The 22,055-nt window shown below is 39.8% G+C and overlaps 1 protein-coding gene across 2 annotated transcripts in view; it reads left to right on the top strand.

Annotated features, from left to right (window-relative positions):
• Window positions 1-5,225: 5,225 nt before the first annotated feature.
• NEBL (nebulette) overlaps window positions 5,226-22,055 on the top strand; it is a 376,811-nt gene continuing 359,981 nt past the window's right edge. Inside the window, exon 1 of one of the 2 annotated variants that reach the window (XM_054695124.1) lies at window positions 5,226-5,354. In XM_054695124.1, the coding sequence (XP_054551099.1) occupies window positions 5,340-5,354 (15 nt within the window). In that variant the 5' untranslated portion in view covers window positions 5,226-5,339. Of the gene's footprint in view, window positions 5,355-19,709; window positions 19,731-22,055 lie in introns of those variants that run through there. The other variant, XM_054695125.1, reaches the window with a different exon arrangement.

Below are 22,055 nucleotides of genomic sequence, written 5' to 3'. Positions count from 1 at the left end.
TAAACATAGGGGTGCAGGTGCTCTTTGGAATTGATGTTTCTGTGTCCTTTGGGTAAATACCTAGGAGTGGAATTGCTGGATCATGTGGAAGCTCTGTGTTTAGTAGGTCCAGAAATCTCCACACAGCTCTCCATAGTGGTTGGACAAATCATATTATTTTCAATTGAGGTAATTTTGGTTTACATCATCATTTGTTTTTGGGGAGACAGGATTCCCCCCCTTTAGGAGTTATTACCATAGTGCACCCACTACCAAAGCACCTATAGTCTACCAACATAGTCCATTTTGCTCCCTCCCCCACTTCATTCTTGACTCTCCCCATCACCCTCTGGAATACTCAATTCTATAGCCAGCTTTCAAGGGTTACTTTTTTATGTTTGTCTCTATCTTACCCTTTGTTTGGTTCCTCTAAAATCTACATAGAAGTGATATCATCTGTATTTGTCTTTCTACTTCTAACTTACTTTGCATAGCACAATCCTTTCCAGTTCTATTCATGTTGCCACAAATGGCATGAGTTTGTCTTTTTTGATTGCTGAGTAGTATTCCATTGTGTATACATCCCACATCTTCTTGATCCACTCCTTTGTTATTGGTTACTTAGGTTGTTTCCATAGTTTGGCTATTGTAAAAAGGGCTGCAATGAACATGGGAGTACAAGTTTCCCTCTGAGTTAGTGTTTTTGTATTTGGATAGATAGATACCTAGGAGTGGAATTGCTGGGTTGTATAGCAGGTCCATTTTTAATCTTTCTGAGAAATCTCCATACTATTTAACACAGGGATCGGATCACTTTACATTCCTACCAACAGTGCATGAGGGTTTCTTTTTTTTTACATTCTTACCAGCACTTACTGTTTCTGGTCTTTTTGATATGGTCCTTTTTCACAGGTGAGAGATGGTATCTTATTATGGTTTTGATTTGCATTTCCCTAAGGATAAGTGATAATGAACACTTTCTTCATGTGCCTGTTGGCCATCTATATGTCTCTTTTGGAGAAGTGCCTGTTTAGCTCTTCTGCCCAAGTTTTTGATTGATAGTTATTTGTTTTCTTTTTGTTGAGTTGTATGAGCTCTTTGTAGATCTTTGATATCAGCCCCTTGTCAGATATATGGTATGCAAATATTTTCTCCCATTCAGTAGGGTGTTTTTTCTTTTTACTTATGGTTTTTTTCACTGATTTTCAGCTTGTTTATATTTTCCTTTGTTTTCCTTGCTGTTGGAGACACATTTGCAAAGATAGCACTGAAACTTATGTCATGAAGTATTTTGCCTATGCTTTCTTTATGTATTTTATGGCTTCAGGTCTTAAATCCAGTCTTTTATCCATTTGGAGTTGATTTTTGTGTATAGTGTGAGAAAGCCGTCTAGGTTCATTCTTTTGTCTGTGACTGTCCAGTTTTCCCAACACCATTTATTGAAAAGGCTTTCCCTGCTCTAGAGTATACTGTTGGCTCCTTTGTTGAAGATTAACTGTCCATTTTGATCTGGGTTTATTTGTGGGATCTCAATTCTATTCCATTGGTCTGTATGTCTTATTTTTGCTCCAGTACCATGCTGTTTTAATTATTATTGCTTTATAATGTTGTTTGAAGTCTGACCGTGTGATTTCATTTTTCCTCTTTTTTGTCAGGATTGCTTTGGCTATTCAGAGTCTTTAGTGGTTCCATATGAATTTCAGTAATGCTTGCTGTATTTCTTTGAAGAATGCCATTGAACTTTTGATGGGGATGGCATTGAATCTGAATGTTGCTTTGTGTAGGATGGCCATTTTGACAATGTTGGTTCTTTTAATCCATGAATAGGGAATATCTTTCCATTTCTCTGTGTCTTCTATTTCTTTTAACACCATCTTTTAGTTTTCATTGGTCCTTTATCTTCTTTGAAAATGATCTTTATAAAAAAGAGTGATATCAGGCTTGGAAGGATTGCTAGGTCACTGTGTAAAATTCTATTTAGCTTCTCTTTTACTATATCAATAGGTATACAGATATTAACTACTACTTACAACGTTTTTAACTGCAAAGTGTGTTTTGAGTTTTGACTAGGCTGGCCAAGGTCATGGTTCCTCTAAGCAGTACAAGGGAGAAGGGTCAAGGCCCTAGGGATTCTGGCAGATGCGGGTGGAGTAAGGAGCACAGAGTGAACTCCTGGAGTTTTTAGGTGAGTAGCATTCCAGAGATTACAGTTTGGAGGTCTTGCAAATAGACAGAAATCTGCAAAGGGTTGGACTGAAGGGGAGTAACAGAGTAGCTAGGATTGGGGCCTCCATGGTGGGAGCAGGGTTCAGGGGTGTTTCCTGTGAACAGTATAGTTCCTCTAGGAACTAATTTGATCTCATCAAATTACTATTTCTGGGAATTTTTATTTTTAGTGAAGTGTAAAATATTCACCATTTGAATATTAGGTCAAAGCAAATTGTAATTTTTTTTTTAAAAATATATAATGCATCTCACCAGGGCAATTGGAAAGAACTGAGACTATTATTCTGGGATGTTAGGCAATAGAGATAACCAACCCAGGCAATTCAAGATAGGAGATTTGGCTTATCAGAGTTATTAAAGTCATGTAACTTTATCCACGAAACAGAAGATATTTACCTGAAAACCATTTCTGGTGCAGTTTTAATCTATCATTGAAACAGGAGTTTCAGGCATGTAGTTCTGATAAAATGGTACTAAATAAAGCAAGGCTTTCAAAGGGAATTTAGAGTCAAATGAGTGGTTGTCCTGGGTTATCTGTGTTGTCAAGGTAACCGACCTAAGGTTTTTCTTTTTTTCTTTTTTATGGGGTGGGGGGTAACTTGAACCTGCCAAACCAACATCAGAGATACCTCATGCTTTAGCTAGTCAGCTGCTGGCCACTGACATACAGCTTTTGTAGGCTGAGTAACCTAAAAAGTCCATTTTCTCCTCTTCTTGCCTGCCCACTAACTTTTTTTTTTTTTTATAAATATTTATTTATTTATGCATGCAAGAGCTGGAGTAAAGGCCAGATGCACAGGAGGGTGAGAGGATTCACCAGAGACAGAGTGGGTAGCAGAACAGGCAGACTGACTGAAATATACTGCTGAGGGGAGCAGTGGGTGAGTCAGGAGAGGTCTGCTGTGCCATGTAGGTAGCTCCCTGGCCGGGGATTGAACTTGTGCTGCAGAGGCTGTGGACAGCTTCATAGGTTGCATCTTAATACCTTGCACCACCAGGGAGGCCCCCTGCCCACTAACTTTTAATTTTAGAGAAAAAAACTCCATAGCTACTTTCATAAAGCTGCAAAACTGGATTATGTTGTAAAACTCTTAGGAAAAGGTACAATTATTTCAGATATTTGCAGAGGTTACATGGCAAGTGAAAATCCACATAATTACCCTTTCCTCTGAAAAACTTTACAGCAATTGGGGAATACTTATTTGGCTTTCTCCCAGCTGGTAGCTGGTATTAGCATAATGCCAGGCTAGGTCACATGGTACCATACCTGAAAGTCCAGATTCTATTTTTGTTTCAAACCCCAGAAAATTTCAGACCAAAACAAGGAAGAAAGTTCATTAACTGAACACATCCCAAGCTTTGTGGCTTGGGATGCCGGGATGGAGATGATTTGGTCCCTGTGCTCAAGGGTTTACAGACTGCTGGATAGTCTGAAACATAAAAATGCAACAAATAAAGGTAATAGAATCATCTGGGAAATATGAAGACAGGGTGAAATGTTCCATGATCTCCAAGATCTCCAGACTCTGCTTAGATGGGCGTATCTAAGAAGACTAAAAGATGTGGTATTTGAAATGGACCTTGACAGAATTTCAACAAAGATTTTTTTCTTGAAGGGTATTTAAGATGCATTATAGAGAAAGACCCATAAAGCAGGAAAGTTTAAGGATTCAAATGGTGACATGTTCAGGCTCAGTTACCAGGGTTGAAATCTTAGCTCTACTGCAATCTGCTGTGTGACTTTGGACAAATCACTCATTTCTCTGGGCCTCAGTCTTCCGTCTATAAATTGGGGATCGGGGAGGATAGTAGTACCCCACTGAGTGGTTGTGAGGATTACATTTTTCAAGATATTTAAGATATGTGGAACTCTTGGAACTGTTCCTGATTTGTCGGAAGTGTTTGAAAGTGTTAGCTATTACTTTTCTTGTTGCTGTTAATGGAGTTTAGTAGGAGGTGCAATGTTTATGAGACTGGAAAGGGTTTGGGGTTCATTTTGAGCTCTAAAATATATCAGATTTAAATTTATATCGGATAGGACATGACATCAAAAAAAATTTCTTTAAAGTAGGTAATGGCATGATAACAACAGAAATCAGAAAACAACAGCATGGCTAGATTCAGTCATAAAATGTTGGTGTTGTCTGTTTTTGTTATATTTTCAACCATAGCCTGAAACTGCTAACCACAATAACTTTTCCTTTTGGCGACTGAGACTGAGGTGGTATGAATTGATTTGATGTGAAACACCTGTAGAAAGAATTACTGAATGCTAATCTTGTACAGGTGAAGAGAAAATCGATTTGTGGAGGAACAACTTCTATTTTATCATATAAATAAAAGCTATGGGGGCTATGAATGTCAAAGCTGGTGGCCTTGAACCCATCTCTACCATAAAAGGGTACCAGACCATGCAATATATCATTAAAAGAAACGTCATTTCTTTTCCATTTTGCAATATGTTTTGGGAGATATGACTGATGACCTATATTTCAGGAAGCATGAATGATCTCCACACTCAGATGAGATAGGTGTGTCATAAATCAATACATGATGTAGTGAAACACTTTTTCTGCCTTGACACAGCCTTGATCCCTAATTATAGGTGAGAACAAGGTAAATATTTTCTTGAACAGCTAGCAATCTGCTAAGAATGTTGGTGACCCCAAATGGTTTTATTTGCCATCCTCAGTTCAAAGATACTAGTTAATCTACTGCAGTGAATGACTAATGCCACTTCACATACACTTTTTGGAGAACAATTGTTGCATTCTAAAAACATTTGGCCTGCTGTTTTCTCTGATCTCTGAATGTATCTTTGAGACCTTAAGGTCCTTGTTCTTTATCTCTGTAAGTCTACTTTTTTCTTTCTATTCAAGAACCCTGTGTACTGATTATATCTCATGGCTAAGCCTTGTTGTGGCCTGTTCTGAAGGAAGTCAGCTGTTCCATATCATTTCCCTCTGGAGAAATCCATGGGTTTCAAGTATTCTGATACTTTCAGGAGTGTCATTGTTGAGCTGCAGGTCATGGGACGGAGTCCCGTGGATTCAGTTGGCTGTGTGGATCCATTAATGTGGAACTGGTCACCATCTAGGAAGCTTGATTTGTGATCCAGGTCAAATGAAGTTCCCATGGAGCTGGACAAGGTGAGTTGGAGGAAGAAAGGGTGTCTTCGTTGCTGGACTCTGAGAACCAGCAGCTACGAGGGGAGTTTCAGTTAACTGGGTCACAGAAACATCTGGATGGAAGTTCTTTCATTTACACTCTTATTAGGTGACTTTTTAAAATTAAGATATATTTATTTATGCACATAAGAACTGGGGTACAGGCCAGAGGTGTGGAGGGTGAGAGGATTCATCAGAGATAGAGTGGGGAACAGAACAGGCAGATTGACTGAAATACACTGCTGAGGTGAGCAGCGGGCAAGTCAAGAGAGGTCTGCTGTACCATGTGGGTAGCTCCCTGGCCGGGGATCAAACTCACACAGCAGTGGTGTGGACAGCTTCATAGATTGCATCTCAACCTCTTGTGCCACTAGGGAGGCCCTTATTAGGTGACTTTTAAAAACTATTACTTTGAAGCTATTATACATTTAAGGAAGTGGTAAAAATAGAGTTTTGTATACTCTTCACCCAGTTTACTCTGGTGGTGACATATATCACCACTCTGGTGGTGATATGGTAGAACAATATCAAAGCCAGAAAACAGATGTAGTAGGTGATATTTTCTTCTTCCAATGTTTTTTATTGTAAAATACACATAAAAAGTTACCATCTTAACTGTTTGGAAGAGTACAGTTCAGTGGCATCAAGTACATTCATATCACTGCTATCCATCTCAAGAATTCTTTTCCTTTTGCAAATTGAAACTCCCTGTACACCTCTCTCCCAGCCTTTGGCAACTACCATTCTACTTTCCATCTCCATGAATTTGACTATGCTTGGTAACTGACATATATATATATATATGTATATATAGTATATTTGTCTTTTTTGGTGAATGACTTATTTAATTTAGCATAATGTCCTTAAGGTGAATCCAGGCTGTAGCATATACCAGAATTTCCTTCCCTTTTCAAGGTTGAATAATGTTCCACTGCATTCATGTGCCATATTTTGTTGATCCATTCATCCATCAGTGGACTCTTGGGTTGCTTCCACCTTTTAGCTATTGTTAATAATGCTGTTATGAACATGGCTGTACAAATATCTTTTGTGATGCAACTTCAGTTCTTTTGGTCATGTACTTAGAAGTGGAGTTGCTGGAACTGACTTTTGTAGAAGTTTGTACTTTGCTTGTTTCTTTTGAATACTTCAAATAGTTATCAGCTCCTCAATTGCCACCATTTTTAGTTATCTGCATCCCTCATTATGACCCCCGGCTCCCCTTATATCCCCACTTTCCTGTCTACGAAGCTTATGTTTTCCATCAGGAAAGCACTTTCTTGCATATTCTCTCATCTCCCCTGGAGGACATCAACATAGCTTTTATCCTACATCAACTTTCAGTTTCCTTACCAGACTTTCAGCTCTCCCTGGCAGACTAAACTCTTTAAAAACTTTCAGGGGGACTCCAGAGCTCTCATGCTCTTCTGGGTTCCACTTACCACACCACCAGCCCTTCTCTATTTTTGACGATTCTTCATCTTTTACCTTATCTCTTACTGTTGCGTCCTCATTCTTCAGACTTTCCTCAGTCTATACCTTCTTTTTGGAAATTCTTTTCTATTCCAGTGCTTTAGTGGCTCCTAAATGCTGGTGAGAATTAAATTTATATTCAACCCAGATTTCCTTCTTTGACTTCCAGATTTATATATCATGTCTACTCATCATCTCCTGGATGTCAAGAAAGCGTCTCAAACTTAATATGTCTAAAGAATTATCTGCTTTCTCCTCTAAACCTCTTGCCTCACCCCCAAGTTCTATTCTTTTCAGCAAATGGTACCCCCTTCCATATAACTGTTTAGGCCTAGAATCTAGGAGTCCTCTATCCCTGTTTCTCCTTCACATCCCACATTCAATTCTCAGCAATTACTGTTGTCTTCATCTTCAATATATACCCTAAACATGACCACTTTCACTTCCCCTACTACCACCATTCCAACCTGAGCCCTCAACAACTACAGCTTCCTAATTGGTCTCATGCTTCCTCTCTTTTAGAAGTTAATCCTCTTATAAAAATTCTAGTGATTATTTAAAATGTAAGTCATGTTTCTGTTTATTTGCGTTTCTGAGTTATCTTGTCTATATTTGATCAGCTGTTTTCTCCCACTTCTTTGAATTTCTTTATCATGGCAATTTTGAGCACTGTATCCAGTGGGAAGAAAAGATTGTTGATATCTCTATTGTTGCTATCTGGAGATTTGTTCTCTCTGTTTTGTGAAATATTCCCCTGTGGAATCAAGATGCCATATGTTGGATTTTTGTCTCCCTATTATTAGCTTTCTAGATTGTTATGTGTTCAAGTGTCTTATGGGTGAAGAACTTCCACTTTTCCAATAGATGGTGTTGGAAGACAGAGAGAACTAATCTGTAGCTCTTTTTTTGGGTTGTGAAGGGGTCTGAGGGGTCCAATTGCCAGTGACACTGGTGTGTGAGGACCATTCCTACCTGTGGTACTGTTGGTAGCCCTCCTTTCTGGGTTTCCAGACCTGCGTCTCTGCTGTCTGTGGGATGGGACCTTTGTGCTACTTCCCTGAGCTTTCAGCACACCCCACCATATCAGCTTGAGTCCCAAGGGAATGGGAGAAGGGCAGTGCCCATCTGCCTGTTGTTCTCTTTACTGGAGACCATGTTCAACTGGCACATCTCTCCACTTTCACAATATTTCCCTTCAGGTTGATCCCCAGCAGCTCTTTCTTCACCAGGACTTTCCTATCATGGGAGTATGGGTTTGAATCACAGTTTATACCTTGGCCACTGTCTCCAAATGCCTCTTGCCTCCCACCTTTTTTGTATAGGGAAACATTTCCTCATCATCTCTTCTGTAGTGTACAGTTGTTCTCCAAAGGCCAAAAGATGCTCCAGTTTTACCCCAAATCACAGGATCCTCTGAGTACAGTGCCCTCTAGACTTCAGATCATCTTCCTGGGAATGAAGTGGGGAACCGCCTCTGACACCATCTTCCCTTTTCCCATAAGACAGAATTTTCATAGTTTCAGTTTAATTGAATCATTAAGAAAAAATCAAATTGCATGGAGATTGCTTTAGTTTCTTCTAACACTAGTGACTATTGGTTTCTGGCTTACAGCTGATCTTAAGGTTAAAATCCAAATGGAGTTGAGCTAACATCTTTGAATACAAAAGGGAATAGATGAGACTCTAAGAAAGTGAGATTGTGGACATACTCAGTTTGGAAATCATCACTCTCTTTACAGTAATTTGAATTTTACTAAAAGCTATCAAAAAATCAGAAGCACAATGTGGGAAGGAACTAAAAATTTTTTAAAGTGTGTAGCTACTAAATCCCAGGTAATGTGCTTTAACATGCATGCTTAGCTCATTTTCATGGCTATGTTCTATATTGGGTGTTATTATCCTTTTCGGAGATAAGGAAATTGAGAATTAGAGATTTATGTACTTACCATGGGTCATATTGAAAGCCAGAACTGGATTCCACCCCTCACCTGACTCACTCCCAAGCCCTTGTTCTTTCATCTACTTACACTACCTCCCATGGGGAAAACTAGAGTGAGACTCTCATAGGTATATTTGAATTATTTTTATGGGTTATCAAAACTTCAATTTAAAAATGAAATTGAATTTTTGCATCTAAAAATGCCACAGCAGGGATCTCTAACCCAAGAGATGGAATTAGCTGATGAGCCATGAATGGGGGAAGGAAGAAGTGTTGATTCATTTTGTGAAAAAACATTGTCTACTAACTGCATTTGCACAGCTGCCACCCCAGGCAGGACACTGTGCTGTGCAAAGTAGGCTAAAAGGAAAAGGCAATACTCCTGCTCTGAGCAATTTCTGATAACACCAGGCTACCATGAGAGGTTTGCTATGTGCCAGCTATGTTTACCACCCGCCAGCTCCATGCTGGTGTGCACTGCCCCCTTTTATACACGAAGGTACATGGTGCTCTCAGGGCTACTTTTGGGTATGTTATTGATATGCTGCTGAAAGCCAGGTACATCTGCCCCTGTCCACTTGGAACACAGAATAGAAATGACACAACTGGGGCTAAAACCACTTAAAACAACATCATTTCTCACAGGGATAGAGAGCTGAGAAAGTTCCAGGAGATGGAGAAGAAAAGTGGGGTTAATACCATAGCAGACAATTGTCAGAAAAGACCTTTTTTTTAACGTTCCTTAAAATGTATTAATTCTGTTTTTTTCCACATTATTTCAAACTGGTGAAATGTATTTTATTCTCTTATTATATGGAGCTTGTAGTCATGAGGATAGATTATTCTTTTTTTTTTTTTAAAGATTATTTATTTATACAAGAACAGGAGTACAGGCCAGATGCGCGGGAGGGTGAGAAGATTCACCAGAGACAGAGCAGGGAACAGGATAGCTAGATTGACTGAAAGACACTGCTGAGGGGAGCAGCGAGGGAGACAGGAGAGGTCTGCCGTGCCATGTGGGACCCTCGTCGGCCGGCTGGGATCGAACTGGCACTGCAGAGGCTGCAGACAGCTTCAGTGTGGCGTTCAACCACCTGCGCCACCAGGGGAGGCCTGAGGATAGATTATTCTCTGATTAACAGAGTCCTAAATCTTAGCGGCCTAAAGCAAAAAGATTCTTTCTCCTTACACTGTATCTCCATCACAGACTGGTGGGAGGCCCACTTCATGTGCCATTGTTCTCATTCTGGGATGCGGGTTGTGACAGAAGGAAGAAAGCTCTGGAGAGTCACTCTTCACTTCCATCTCCAGTCCATGGGTCACTACTAACTGTTGGGTTCCACCCGAACACAGGGCAATCAGAAGCAAAGATAGCCAGAAACATTCCATGAGCAAATGAATGAATACCACAGGCCTGGAGTTAGGGTGAAGGTGCCTCAAGGGGAAAATACTATGCATCTTGAATGTAAGGCTATCTAGTTAGGCTGTATTTTAAGTAATTTCACTTACGGAAAATAAGATAAAATTCTGATTAAATGTATAATGGCTATATTTAATTAAATTTTTTTTCATTGATAATTTAAAAGTGATCTTTAGAAATCATTTTGCTCTTCATTCAATTTTAGTTTTAGATCATGTACCAGTTCTATGCTTGTCTATAGAGTAATCCATGTGGAAGATGGGCCCATAAATCAGCACAACAACGGGACTGTCTTTAATCAGCTCAAATGAATAGCCATTAAAAATGTTTTATTAACTCTAATTTCAAGTAAGCAGAGTAAAACAAAACAACCTCTCCAGATGAGAATGCTTTCAATTCTTTGCGCTTTTTTTTCTGGTTTTCAAAATTTGAACATTGCAGAACTATCTTAAGCAAATTTAATCATCTATTTTAAAAATCAGTGTTTATCCCATGACTGTGACGTGCACATTTGTGTTTTGACCACAGTACTCTCTAATGGTGTCCTAACAAAGAAATACTTTTGAGTGACCCTTTGTGATATTGGAGTACATTGTAATGTGTCTTAACAAAGTAAAATACACTTTGGAAAACCGTAGTTTTTTCTCTGACTCAGGAGAGATGGTTTATAGTCAAAAGAGGGTGTAAAGTCAAACACCTCCAAGAGAAATGTTTTCGATGACATACAATTAATGACATACAATTAATGACATACAATTAATGTTCATTTTTAAATTAGAAATGTGCCATTTGGCATTTTCTAAAAGGGAAAAATATGTAAATAAGAGGTGGTCTAATGTCAAAATTCCTAAAGGTTTGGGAGTTCTTGGAACAGATAACACATAGCTGAAAGCAGGTGTAGGGTGAGGGCTGAAAATAGTTTCAGTGAAAGCAAAGAGCTGTCCTATAAGTGGGATTTTAAGTTCACAGATCAGAAAATTTCTAACTGAAAAAAACATTACATTTAAATCTGGCCATTCAGCAACTAACAAAAATTGTTACTAATTTGCGATTTCAGCTATTTTGTCAGGAATTATGTTAAGAAATAAATTGGGCAAAATCCTGAGAGAAAAATGTAATCCTTTAGAAAATAACAGTAATTTGCCAGAGCTAGGTTTGGCAGCAATAAGGTATTAGTGGCAAAAAATACATGATGCTATTAACCAGTAATAACAGAAATGAAAAACAAACTGTAGATCTCATAGGAGAAAAATGAGATTTGAAGAGTCAAGACAAAAAAGAAAACAACATAAACTTTGTAGTTGGAATGAATTATTCTCTAGTATTTAAAAAGGGTGGCAGTGAAGCACAAACTTGATTTCAAATTATTGCATTTTTAAAAAGCATCTCTGAATGTCAGATATGCCACAGTGTGCAAATATAATGTGGAAATATGAACTTCAAAATAAGATCATACAGTAGTTTTCCCTTATCACTAGAGCATAAGTTCCAAGAACCCCAGTGGTTGCCTGAAACCTCAGATTATAGCAAATTGTACATCTGCTGTGTTTTCTCCTACACATAGACACATACCTATTGATCAAATTTAATTATAAAATTGGCATAGTAAGAGATTAACCAATAATAACAAGTAATAAAACAGAACAATTGTAACTATATTATAATAAAAACTATGTACATGTGGTCTCTCAAAATATCTAATTTTAGGGGGCCTCTCTGGTGGCGCAGGGGTGGGGCCTCCCTGGTGGCGCAGGGGTTAAGTCTCAGCATTATCAAGCTGTGTCAGCCACCATGAGTTCAATCTCCAGCCAAGGAGCTAACCTACATGGTGCAGACATCTCATCTGCCTCTCCCACAGCTCCCCTCAGCAGTATATTCAGTCGATCTGCCTGTTCTGCTCCCCACTCTGTCTCTGGTGAATCCTCTCACCAACCCCTCCCCGCTGCCGCCTACCTCTGGCCTATATCCCAATTCTTGTATGAATAAATAAATCTTTTTTAAAAAAAGTCTTACTGTATTAATTGTATCAGACTGATGCTATTGACAGTGGGTTGACAGTGGGTAACTGAAACCATAGAAGGCAAAATGGCAGATATGGGGGTTTACTGCTGTTTAAACCTATTGAAATGCGCAAGGCACGATTCTCCAGAGTCCTAGACAGCACTTTGACAGTTGTCAGGGACACCACAGAGAAATGACTTACTGCCTTGCTCCACCTCTACAGGGCCTCACCCTTTGCTAGCAAAGGGGATGCAGCCGTGATGGCTACCTAGGTCTTAATGTTTCAGTAAGAGAGAGCAGAACCCAGGAAATTCACATCGTTTTGAAGACACTTGATTCCCTGATAAAAAGTTTTAAAAAAATGTAAAATGAAATTGTAAAATAGATAGGACTTGAAAGAAATCACTGCAAAGTTAGAGAGAAATTGAGGGCTGAATTAGGCATAGCTCATGCTACAATGGTTTGGGAAGCTGTGGCTGCAGGGAGCTTAGTTCTCAGAAGGGCAAGCACGTTTATATCAGTTACTTCCTTAAATGCCAAAAAGAATGTATTTGAGGGAAAGTAAATGATAGCAGAGTCTAGGAGTACAGATAACAACATGCTTTAATGTTCCAGAATCTCGGAAGTTTTTAACTCCCAACACATGCATTTTGGGAACAGAAGTTCTAGCCTTTCTTCAAATCAGTCCTGAATACTTCTGTCATTTATATAATCCTTAGTTACAATTCTTTAAAATTTACAACTTGTAACAAAAACCTTCTCCTTTCACTCCACTTCCATTCTCACCAAACACACCCCCAACTCACATTTTTAGAAAGTTTTCATTTATAACAAAATGAAGGCTGAATCAAAAATAACAATGTCTAGCCTGACCATGGAGTTTTAATTTCTAACAAGTGAGCATTTATTTAGCTAACAGACAAGGCCACCCAACATTTAAGTGCCTTCTTTGCCGTGGCAAAGTAATTGGGAAAGAAAGCTTTATAATTATGTTTATTTCTTGAAAATTTTGTTTGTGGCAGAGTTGTCACAAATATCACATACCCTCAATAATTCCATTTTACTATTGAAGAAACAAGTTTCTGAGCAGCTAAGTACTTTACCTGGGGCCATATGGCCAGTAACTAGCAGAGCCTGGATTTGAACCCTCAGTTGCATGATGCCCTCGAGCTGCATTTTTTTAAAATGGCTCCCCACCTCTCCACCCCCCCCCCCACCAAATCAAGGGATTTCAGATTTTTGGAAGATGATTTGCATATAAAACTCATTGACTTTCCTGGCAATGCCTATAAGAGTTGTTCATCACCCTTAAGTAAATAAATAGTCGCTGCTCCTCCCTCCAGTGTAAACCATATAGAGTTACCCTGTGAAAAGCAGCTCCTTTGCAAATCTATGCCAGTAATAAGGAGTTGTCCTTTGTGACTTTTCAATGGGGATTCCTGTCTGGTTTGTTTTTCCTATCCTGGTGGCCTCTCACTTCTTAATTTGGGAGGTGCTTCTAGATACTCCTCTCCAAAACTTCTCAAAAATTTTTGCATATTTTACCCCATTTAGTGACCACCCTGCTAGTGGTTTTAACTTTTCGGGGGGTGGTGCCAGTTTCTGTAGGTACTGCACAAAGCACTCCCCAATAACTGTGGGTACACCAGAATGGGATTAAGGAAGCTTAATTGAGGCCCATGGTTTCAGTATCCCTCCCAGGAGTATTGTGTTCATGTGGTGCTGGTTTTAGTAAAATTAACAAAAGTAAGATATTTCTATTGTAGTTAGTTGGTTAGGACTGTCATATATTTCTCTTCTGACTTCTCTTTGACATACTTCCCTCAATTTGGGTGACCCTGGAGTGGTCAGAGGTATCATTGGAATCCTGCTAAGGGGAAGTTGAATTGGAGATACATTTAGGGGAGGTTTAGGGAGACATATTCATGTGGGTCAAGTCACTTTATAAATAAGCTGCTGGCTACCCAGTGCAGGAAGAGTTTTAATGAACACATTCCTGTCCAAGGGTATTGTGGAGGTCCAGAGGCTGGCTTGTGACAGGAACCCCTCCAATATACCCGTGTCGCAAGAATGCAGGGTGTGGCGGAAGAGTGAGTGGAACCTGAAACTGGTTTATGGAAAATGTGATAGTGATGTGTCAGCCAGTTCATAAACAGAGATCTTTTTTTCTGGATTTGCAAATACTTGTGTATTTGTCAGCTTTTAAGGATGGTATTAGTTGTGATTTTTTTTTCATTTAAAATAATTATTTTTGGGCTACATTTTGCATTTATGAATTATGTTCTTTTTGTAAAAGAAAACTCTCCCCAGATTGCATAAGTTCCAGGCCCCTGTCCCTTGCAGTTGGTGGAAACTCTTTTCTAGATACTGTTGCTCCAGAGTCTACCAAAGGAAATTTCATGAACACAAGGAACGGTGTTCAGTGCCAACATACCTTCTTAATTTGTGCCAATGTAACCAAGTTTTTAGGTAAGATAAGAACAAAGAAACTAAGACTTCACTTAAATGATGAAGATCTGATCTTCGAGTTATGGGGATCAGGACTTGGCCAACTGGCAGGTGATGGTTGCTTGTGGTGTAGGTGGTGTCAGGACAGGGTTGGGAGGTGGTCGGGTGTGTGAGTGTGGACGTGTGGGCTGGTAAGTCTAAGGAGATGGACTGGGGGCAGCAGAGTCCCTTTAATTTCTTTTTTTAAGAACACAGAATGCTCTCATCAAAGAATCTAATGTTAAAGGTCAACCTAAAATTATCAACAACGGGCTAATTCTGGGAGGTTGATTTAGAAGAGATTTTCATTTTTTTCTTTTACATATGTGTATGTAAAATACTATATATGATTTGACATTTCTGTAAATGGAATGTATTAACATTAAAAAAGAAAAATATTTGAAGAAACTTTCTTCCACTGCACTTACAATCAAGTGTGTGTGTTTGAGAGAGATAATTTTTCAGTCCTTTTTTTTTCTTTCTTTCTCTCTCCTTAATTTAGAATAAATGCATAAAGGTTCACTAACATTTTAATAATGCTTTGAGAACTTCAAATGCTGTATGCTTTATTTCATACCTTTTAAATCTGTGCAAGATTTAACTTTTTAATTTGAAAAAAATTATAAAGTTAGGAAGCAATTTTCTTTGAGTTTTACTTTTTGTGTATGAGTGTGCAATATACATGCAAACGGGGAAATTCATGAGTAAATTACCAATTAGTTGTTGAGAACTGAAGAACACTGAAGCGGAAATTAGGATCTAATTATTTGTCTATACTATTGTCATTCAAGACACGAAACTGCAGAGTTTTATAATTGTGGAGAAAAATCTAAAATTTATTCTACCTGTGATAATTCCCTTACCAGGTTGATATTTTTATGGAAGTTCAGGAGAGGTGGTTTGATAGCTTTTAAGAACTTGCTCTTTTGCTAATAAATGATTCGGGCATCTCAGGCCAGTGCCAACCCAGGGTCGAACTTCCTCTGGGCTCACAACATCAATGTGAAGCAGGCATACAGTGTTCAGACAGATCACTAGTTCTTTTAAAGACAGAGATGCTTAGTAAAAATAGAACAATTCGCTCAAATATAAATTCCATGTATATTATAGAGAACAGCGTCTATAAAACTATTTCTAGGGTTTTCTTTATTTACTTCTGCTCCTAGGCTCTTCAGGCTGCCCCAGGCCATCTTCTGCCCTGGCTCTGTGCCTCAGGACATTCTTAATGCAAGGTCCTTGGAGCCTCTACCAAATGGCTCATTAACACTCTCTGGCTACTCATTAGCAAGTTATTGTCTCTTCTGGTTTCTCTAGATGCTCTTAGTCAGCTCTGTTAGAGCACACAGTAGGCATTCAGATGATATTTTGAATAAGCAGTCCACAGATATTTTCTTGTAGTCTGCAGGCTCTTACCATTTCCCCTAGACTCTCCCTACCCACTCCCTTCCCTCACCCAGCTCCACCCTCCAGCTGTGTCTAACCTCCCCCTAAAGTCCATTTCCTCTGGGCAGCTGGATATTTTGAGACTGGGCATTGTGCAACCTGATTTCTTAAAGGAGCCATATCAGTTTGCAACAAAACCAAATACCAATTAAAGGAAATGAAGTCATTATGTGAAACTTGACTTTGCAGCCTATTTTTCTTTCGTTCTTTGAGTATTAGTATATAAACAGGAACTTCAAATAAATTGTTATTTTCAGTGCAACTTTGGGAAATGTTCAGCATGAAGGGTTTGGATTATTGTGCCATTAAATGGGCTAAAATATGGATAAATTCTAACTTAGAGCTGGTACATAGTTGACACTGCAGGAGTAATTCACTTCCTTCCTTTTGTCAGAATGGTCCAGTTACATTTGTAGCTCTGTTTACAGTGTCTAGCTCTGCTCCATAAAGAATCATGAAGAACTTAATGAGCTGTATTTCCTCCCATGCCATGGGCTGTGTCAACACAATGTTAAATATTGTGACAATTTTTGACTGAATTGAGTTAACTGACTGAATGTTTTGAAGTATTGACACAGCAGCTAAAAGAGTGAGAAATGTAGTCAAGCCAGCTATTTGGTATGATGAAAATGGCAACTATTTCAAAAATAAAACTAGAATAGAAATGTGAGAAGGGAGTGGAAGTTTCAAGTAGCCACAGGGCCATGGGAAAGTACTTGCCAAAGGACCTGTCCTCAGAAGCAGACGCAGAAATGAATCTGAAGATGCCCCTGGATCACCTAATAAGCAAAGCAAAGCTGAAGGACCATGCAATCCCAACTCTTTTGCCAGAGCTTCCTTAATTTATATCCAAGGAGCAGAAGTAGAAAATGAGAAGTTTCACAACTCCCTGAGATATGATGGGTGATGGTCTGCTCATTCTCTCCTTTCAGCCATTGTCTGCTTTTTTTTTTTTTTTAAGATTTATTTATTTATGCATACAAGAACTGAGGTGTAGGCCAGAGGTGCAGGGAGTGAGAGGATTCACCAGAGAGAGTGTGGAGCAGAACAGGTAGATCTACTGAAACTATGTTGCTGAAGGGAGCAGCAGGCAAGTGAGGAGAGGTCTGCTGTGCCATGTGGGTTTCTCCCTGGCTGCAGCGGCTGGTGATAGCTTGATAGCACTGTCTTTAGCCCTTGTGTCATGAGGAAGGCCCCATTGTCTGGCTTTTGTTTCTTCCTCTGAGGACTTTGAGGATGGATAGGAGGTTATCCAGAGACAGGTGTCCCAAAATATGCTAGATGTTGAAAACCTTTGCCAGGAAAATTGGGGCGAGGATGGCACTAATTGTAAAACATTTGTTCTCAAGTTGATTCAATGACTTTTTAAACAAATTACAAAAAAGTTTGTTTTACAAAGTTTTGTTTTATAGATATATGTAAATCTACAGGTTGTCAGAGGAACATAATTACATATGAACATACAATCAATATATTCAGTATTATCTATAATATGCATGTGATATGTATAATGTTATATAAATAGTAGGTGTAAAGGGCCTCCCCGGTGGCGCAGCGGTTTAGCGCTGGGTTGTGAAGCTGCCTGCAGCCTCTGCAGCGCCGGTTCCCGGCCACTGGTGAGGGTCCCACATGGCGCACAGACCTCTCCTGCCGCCCACTGCTCCCCTCAGCAGTGTACTTTGTCAGTCTGCCTGCTCTTCTCTCCCCTCTGGCTCTGGTGAATTCTCTCACCCTCCCGCGCTTCTGACAGTACCCAGTGCTTGTATAAATAAATAAACAAACAAATAAATAAATAAATCTTAAAATTTAGAGCTGAGGCATGATTCAGGATGTTGTAATTGTTAAAAAAATAAATAGTAGGTGTACATATTTTCTCTACAGCTGAATATAGACTGTATATGTCATAGGTTCACATTCAGTGTTATTTCTCAGAGGTAGAGAGATAATACTATATGCATGCTATATCTAATAAATAATAATATGTGTATAACACACATAAAAATGTCGGGTGGGGAGAGAGTTTAGTGGATTTTAACTCTGAAATGTACTTGCTAGCATGGATAACCTTACATAAGAGCAACTACACTTCATGTAACTTGGCAGGTCACTTCTGAGCAGTGGGAAGTTCTGTGCTTTCCCAACTACATCAGGAAATGAACGGCACTAAGAATGCAGGTCAGTTTTCAACACAATGACTGATAGTCTGGAGATCCATTTCTAGCTATACTCTCTCCCTTGGAAATGGTCAGCTTAGTGGACACAATCAAGATCTGACACAACATTTTACCTGAATAAAAGGACTTGGACAGATTTTTGAAGTAGCTGTAACTGGGTTTGGCATCGTGATATGAGAGGAGCTGGCTTTCCTCATCAGGGAAGCAAGTCTTTGAGAGGGGCCGGTTCAGGTCAGACTGGATCAAGGGTTTTGACTGAACGCATCAATCATCTCAGTAAAATCACTATTTGGGCTGTTTTTTCATTCCAGGACTTTCCCTCCCTACGTGGCATTGATATGAATGATCAAATCACTTTGTATGGACATAGACAGAGATTTAGTCTATCACCTACTTCCCTTTGTGACCTTTATTCCCACTTAATCAGTGACACACAACTCATGTCACAGAAAACCTGACTGAAGAAATGGATCATGGTTTGTTGTGGGATCTTTTTGCCACAATATTTTATGGTGTTTTCAAAGAACCTAGAGGGCAAACTTGAAACAATAAGTGCAACCTCGCTAAAATGAGCTCCTGCTGGCTAGCATAGCTATAAATGTCAAGCTACAGGATTTTAAAGACTTACAGTAGCTCATACATAGCTTGTACATTTATAAGCATTATTGAGTTGGAAGATAATGACAGTCACATGTTGAGACTAGAATATGACATCTTAACGTATGTTCTTCCTCCCTGTAAGTCTCCGGAGTCCAATTATTGCAACTTAAAAATGCAGCATTTCAGTACATGACTATGGAACCAGTGGGAATAATTAATTCTAAGATTTTTAATCTATTTACAGCCCTCACAAAACACATAGAGTGATAGGAAGAAAACATTCTTGACAGACATTTAACTGTATAATTTTCACTTTGAAATTTTGTTTTTTTAAGATGTTAGTATTTCTATTTAAAAATGCCTGCCATGTTATATCACCTAATGTTAATTTTATTTCCGTGTCTTAGGATACTGTTGTCAAATCCCTTAGAAGTATTGTGCTGAAGAATCTGGTTTTATCAGTTAGAATGTTTTTCATATAAGGAAAAGAAAAGAAATGACTACATTTCTCACTCTTTTAGCTGCTGTGTCAATACTTCAAAACATTCAGTCAGTTAACTCATATAAGGAAAAGAAAATAAAATGTTTTTCATATTGTTTCATATAAACAATAAAGATATTTTTTGGCTCATCCAACCAGATGGTTGCATACAGGTCAGCATAGCCAGGTGTGGGGCTGGTGTTTGTTTGTTTTTTTGAAATTCCATCTTCTGTCCCTCTTTCAGGTTTTGATCTCATTCTCAGACTGCTTTCCCTTGGCCTGACAAAGACATTATTCTTGGCTCTAAACTGATAATCATGGCAAGCAAGAAAAGACACAGGTACCTATTGAGAATGTGTTATGTTGGAAAAAGCAGGGGGAAGAGGAAGAAGGAGAGAGAGAGAAAGAAACAAAGAACAAGGCACTTGTTCTGGAAGCCATAGTGCTTCCAGAGGTCCAGCTGGCAGTTTTTAGAGTACCTTAGGAAATCTGGGCTGGGATAATACATCCAGCTGGCACAGCAGCGAAGCACTCACTGTCAATATTACTTGGATAGACTTGTTAGGGGGAAAGGATGTCCTGCGCAAACTCCATACAGGCTTGTGGATGCCACCCCCACTCCATCAAGACACTGGGAACTACAAATCTCAGGATCCCTAAAGGGAGGTTGCAAGGACCTAAGGGTGGAGATAAGCAGCCATTTTGTCTGTTTGGGTATTTAACTGGCCATGTTAGTGGGGTCTTGCTCTCTTGGCTGGTGTTCTTGGCCAGCCGGTTTGGTCTTGGTGGGTCATTTGGGATTCCAGGTTGGCGGAACGGGTAGGATGCATTTAAGAATTTATTTCCCTCTTTTCTCCCTGAGTTGTACATTTCCTCATTTCCCCTTCCCTTGTAAATAAATCTTTTGTTAACCTTTTTGCGTGTGCCTGCAGTTTAAGTCCCTTTTAAGCGTGCCGGTGAGGACCCACAGTCAGGCAACCCGTTTTATATTGGGGTTCCCTGTAATAGACCTGGGTCCCGACATGGACATCTACGACTTAACATCTATGATCCAAGAAAAAGTCAAGTCGGCCCATGTGTATTAGGAGAAAGAGAAAACATTCCTGGAAGCCACACCCAACAAACCCGTGTTTACATTCTACTGGCAAGTATTAGGTCATGTGATTATGCAGGAATATACTTCTATTTTTCTTTTTTTTTTTTTTTTTTTTAAAGATTTATTTATTTATTTGTTTATTTATTTATACAAGCACTGGGTACAGTCAGAAGTGCAGGAGGGTGAGAGGATTCACCAGAGCGGGGAACAGAACAGACAGACTGACGAAATACACTGCTGAGGGGAGCAGCGGGCGGCAGGAGAGGTCTGCGCGCCATGTGGGACCCTCCTCCGGTGGTAGGGGAGCAGCCGGGGATCGAACCGGCGCTGCAGAGGCTCCGGGCAGCTTCGCAACCCAGCGCTCAACTGCTGCGCCACCGGGGAGGCCCGATACTTCTATTTTTCTATCCAGCACCCATTTTTCCTTTTTTTTAAAGGTTTATTTATTTATGCATACAAGATCTGGGGTACAGGCCAGAGGTGTGGGGGTGAGAGGATTCACCAGAGACAGTGGGGAGCAAAACAGGTGGGTTGACTGAAACACACTGCTGAGGGGAGTAGCGGGCGAGACAGGAGAGGTCTGCTGTGCCATGTGGGTAACTCCCTGGCCACCCAGGAATCAAACTCATGCTGCAGAGTCTGCAGATAGCTTCACAGTGCTGTGCTTAACCCTTTGTGCCACCAGGGAGGCCCCATTTTTCTTACTTAGCAGTAGAACTTTGACTTTTTTTTTTCAGAGAGACAACATGGTCATTAAAAAAGTGTATATCTCGGGGCTTCCCCAGTGGCGCAGCGGTTGAATGCTGGGCTGCGAGGCTGCCTGCAGCTTCTGCAGCACCAATTCGATTATCGGCCACCAGTGAGGGTCCCACATGGCTCGCAGACCTCCCCTGCCGCCCGCTGCTCCCCTCAGCAGTGTATTTCGGTCCTTCTGCCTGCTCTGCTCCCCGCTCTGGCTCTGGTGAATTGTCTCACCCTCCCGCTCTTCTGACTGTACTCAGTGCTTGTGTAAATAAATAAATAAATCTTAAAAAAAAAAAAAAAGGTATATCTCCCTGCCCTAGAGTTTCCTGATTTAGTCAAAGCAAGTAAAACTAAACAAACAAATAAACAAATAAAAACAGGATGACTAGCATGGGATATTCATACTTATACAAAAAAATTATTTATCTGAAATCCAGGTTTAATGGAATGTCTTGTATAGTATCTGGCAACCTTACCCGGATTCCCTTGAAGGTTGTGTGGCTATGAAAGAGACAGACTGCTGATGGGACTTCCTGAAAATCTTTTTTTTAAAAAATTAAAAGAATTATTTATTTAAAAGCTTTATTTATTTATGCATACAAGAACTGGGGTACAGGACAGAGGTGTGGGGGGGTGAGAGGATTCACCAGAGACAGAGTAGGGAACAGAACAGGCCGATTGACTGAAATACACTGCTGAGGTGTATTTACACTGCGGGCGAGTCAGGAGAGGTCTGCTGCGCCATGCGGGTTCTCCCTGGCCAGATGGGGTTCGAATTCATGCTGCAGTGGCTGTGGCTAGCTTCATAGGTTGTGTCTTAACCCC

This window comes from Talpa occidentalis, unplaced genomic scaffold (genome assembly GCF_014898055.3).
Source record: "Talpa occidentalis isolate TD23 unplaced genomic scaffold, MPIMG_talOcc4v2.1 talOcc4.14, whole genome shotgun sequence".
NCBI lineage: Eukaryota > Metazoa > Chordata > Mammalia > Eulipotyphla > Talpidae > Talpa > Talpa occidentalis.
The sequence above is the reverse complement of the archived record's forward strand: the minus strand, read 5'-3'. Positions and strand labels throughout refer to the sequence as shown.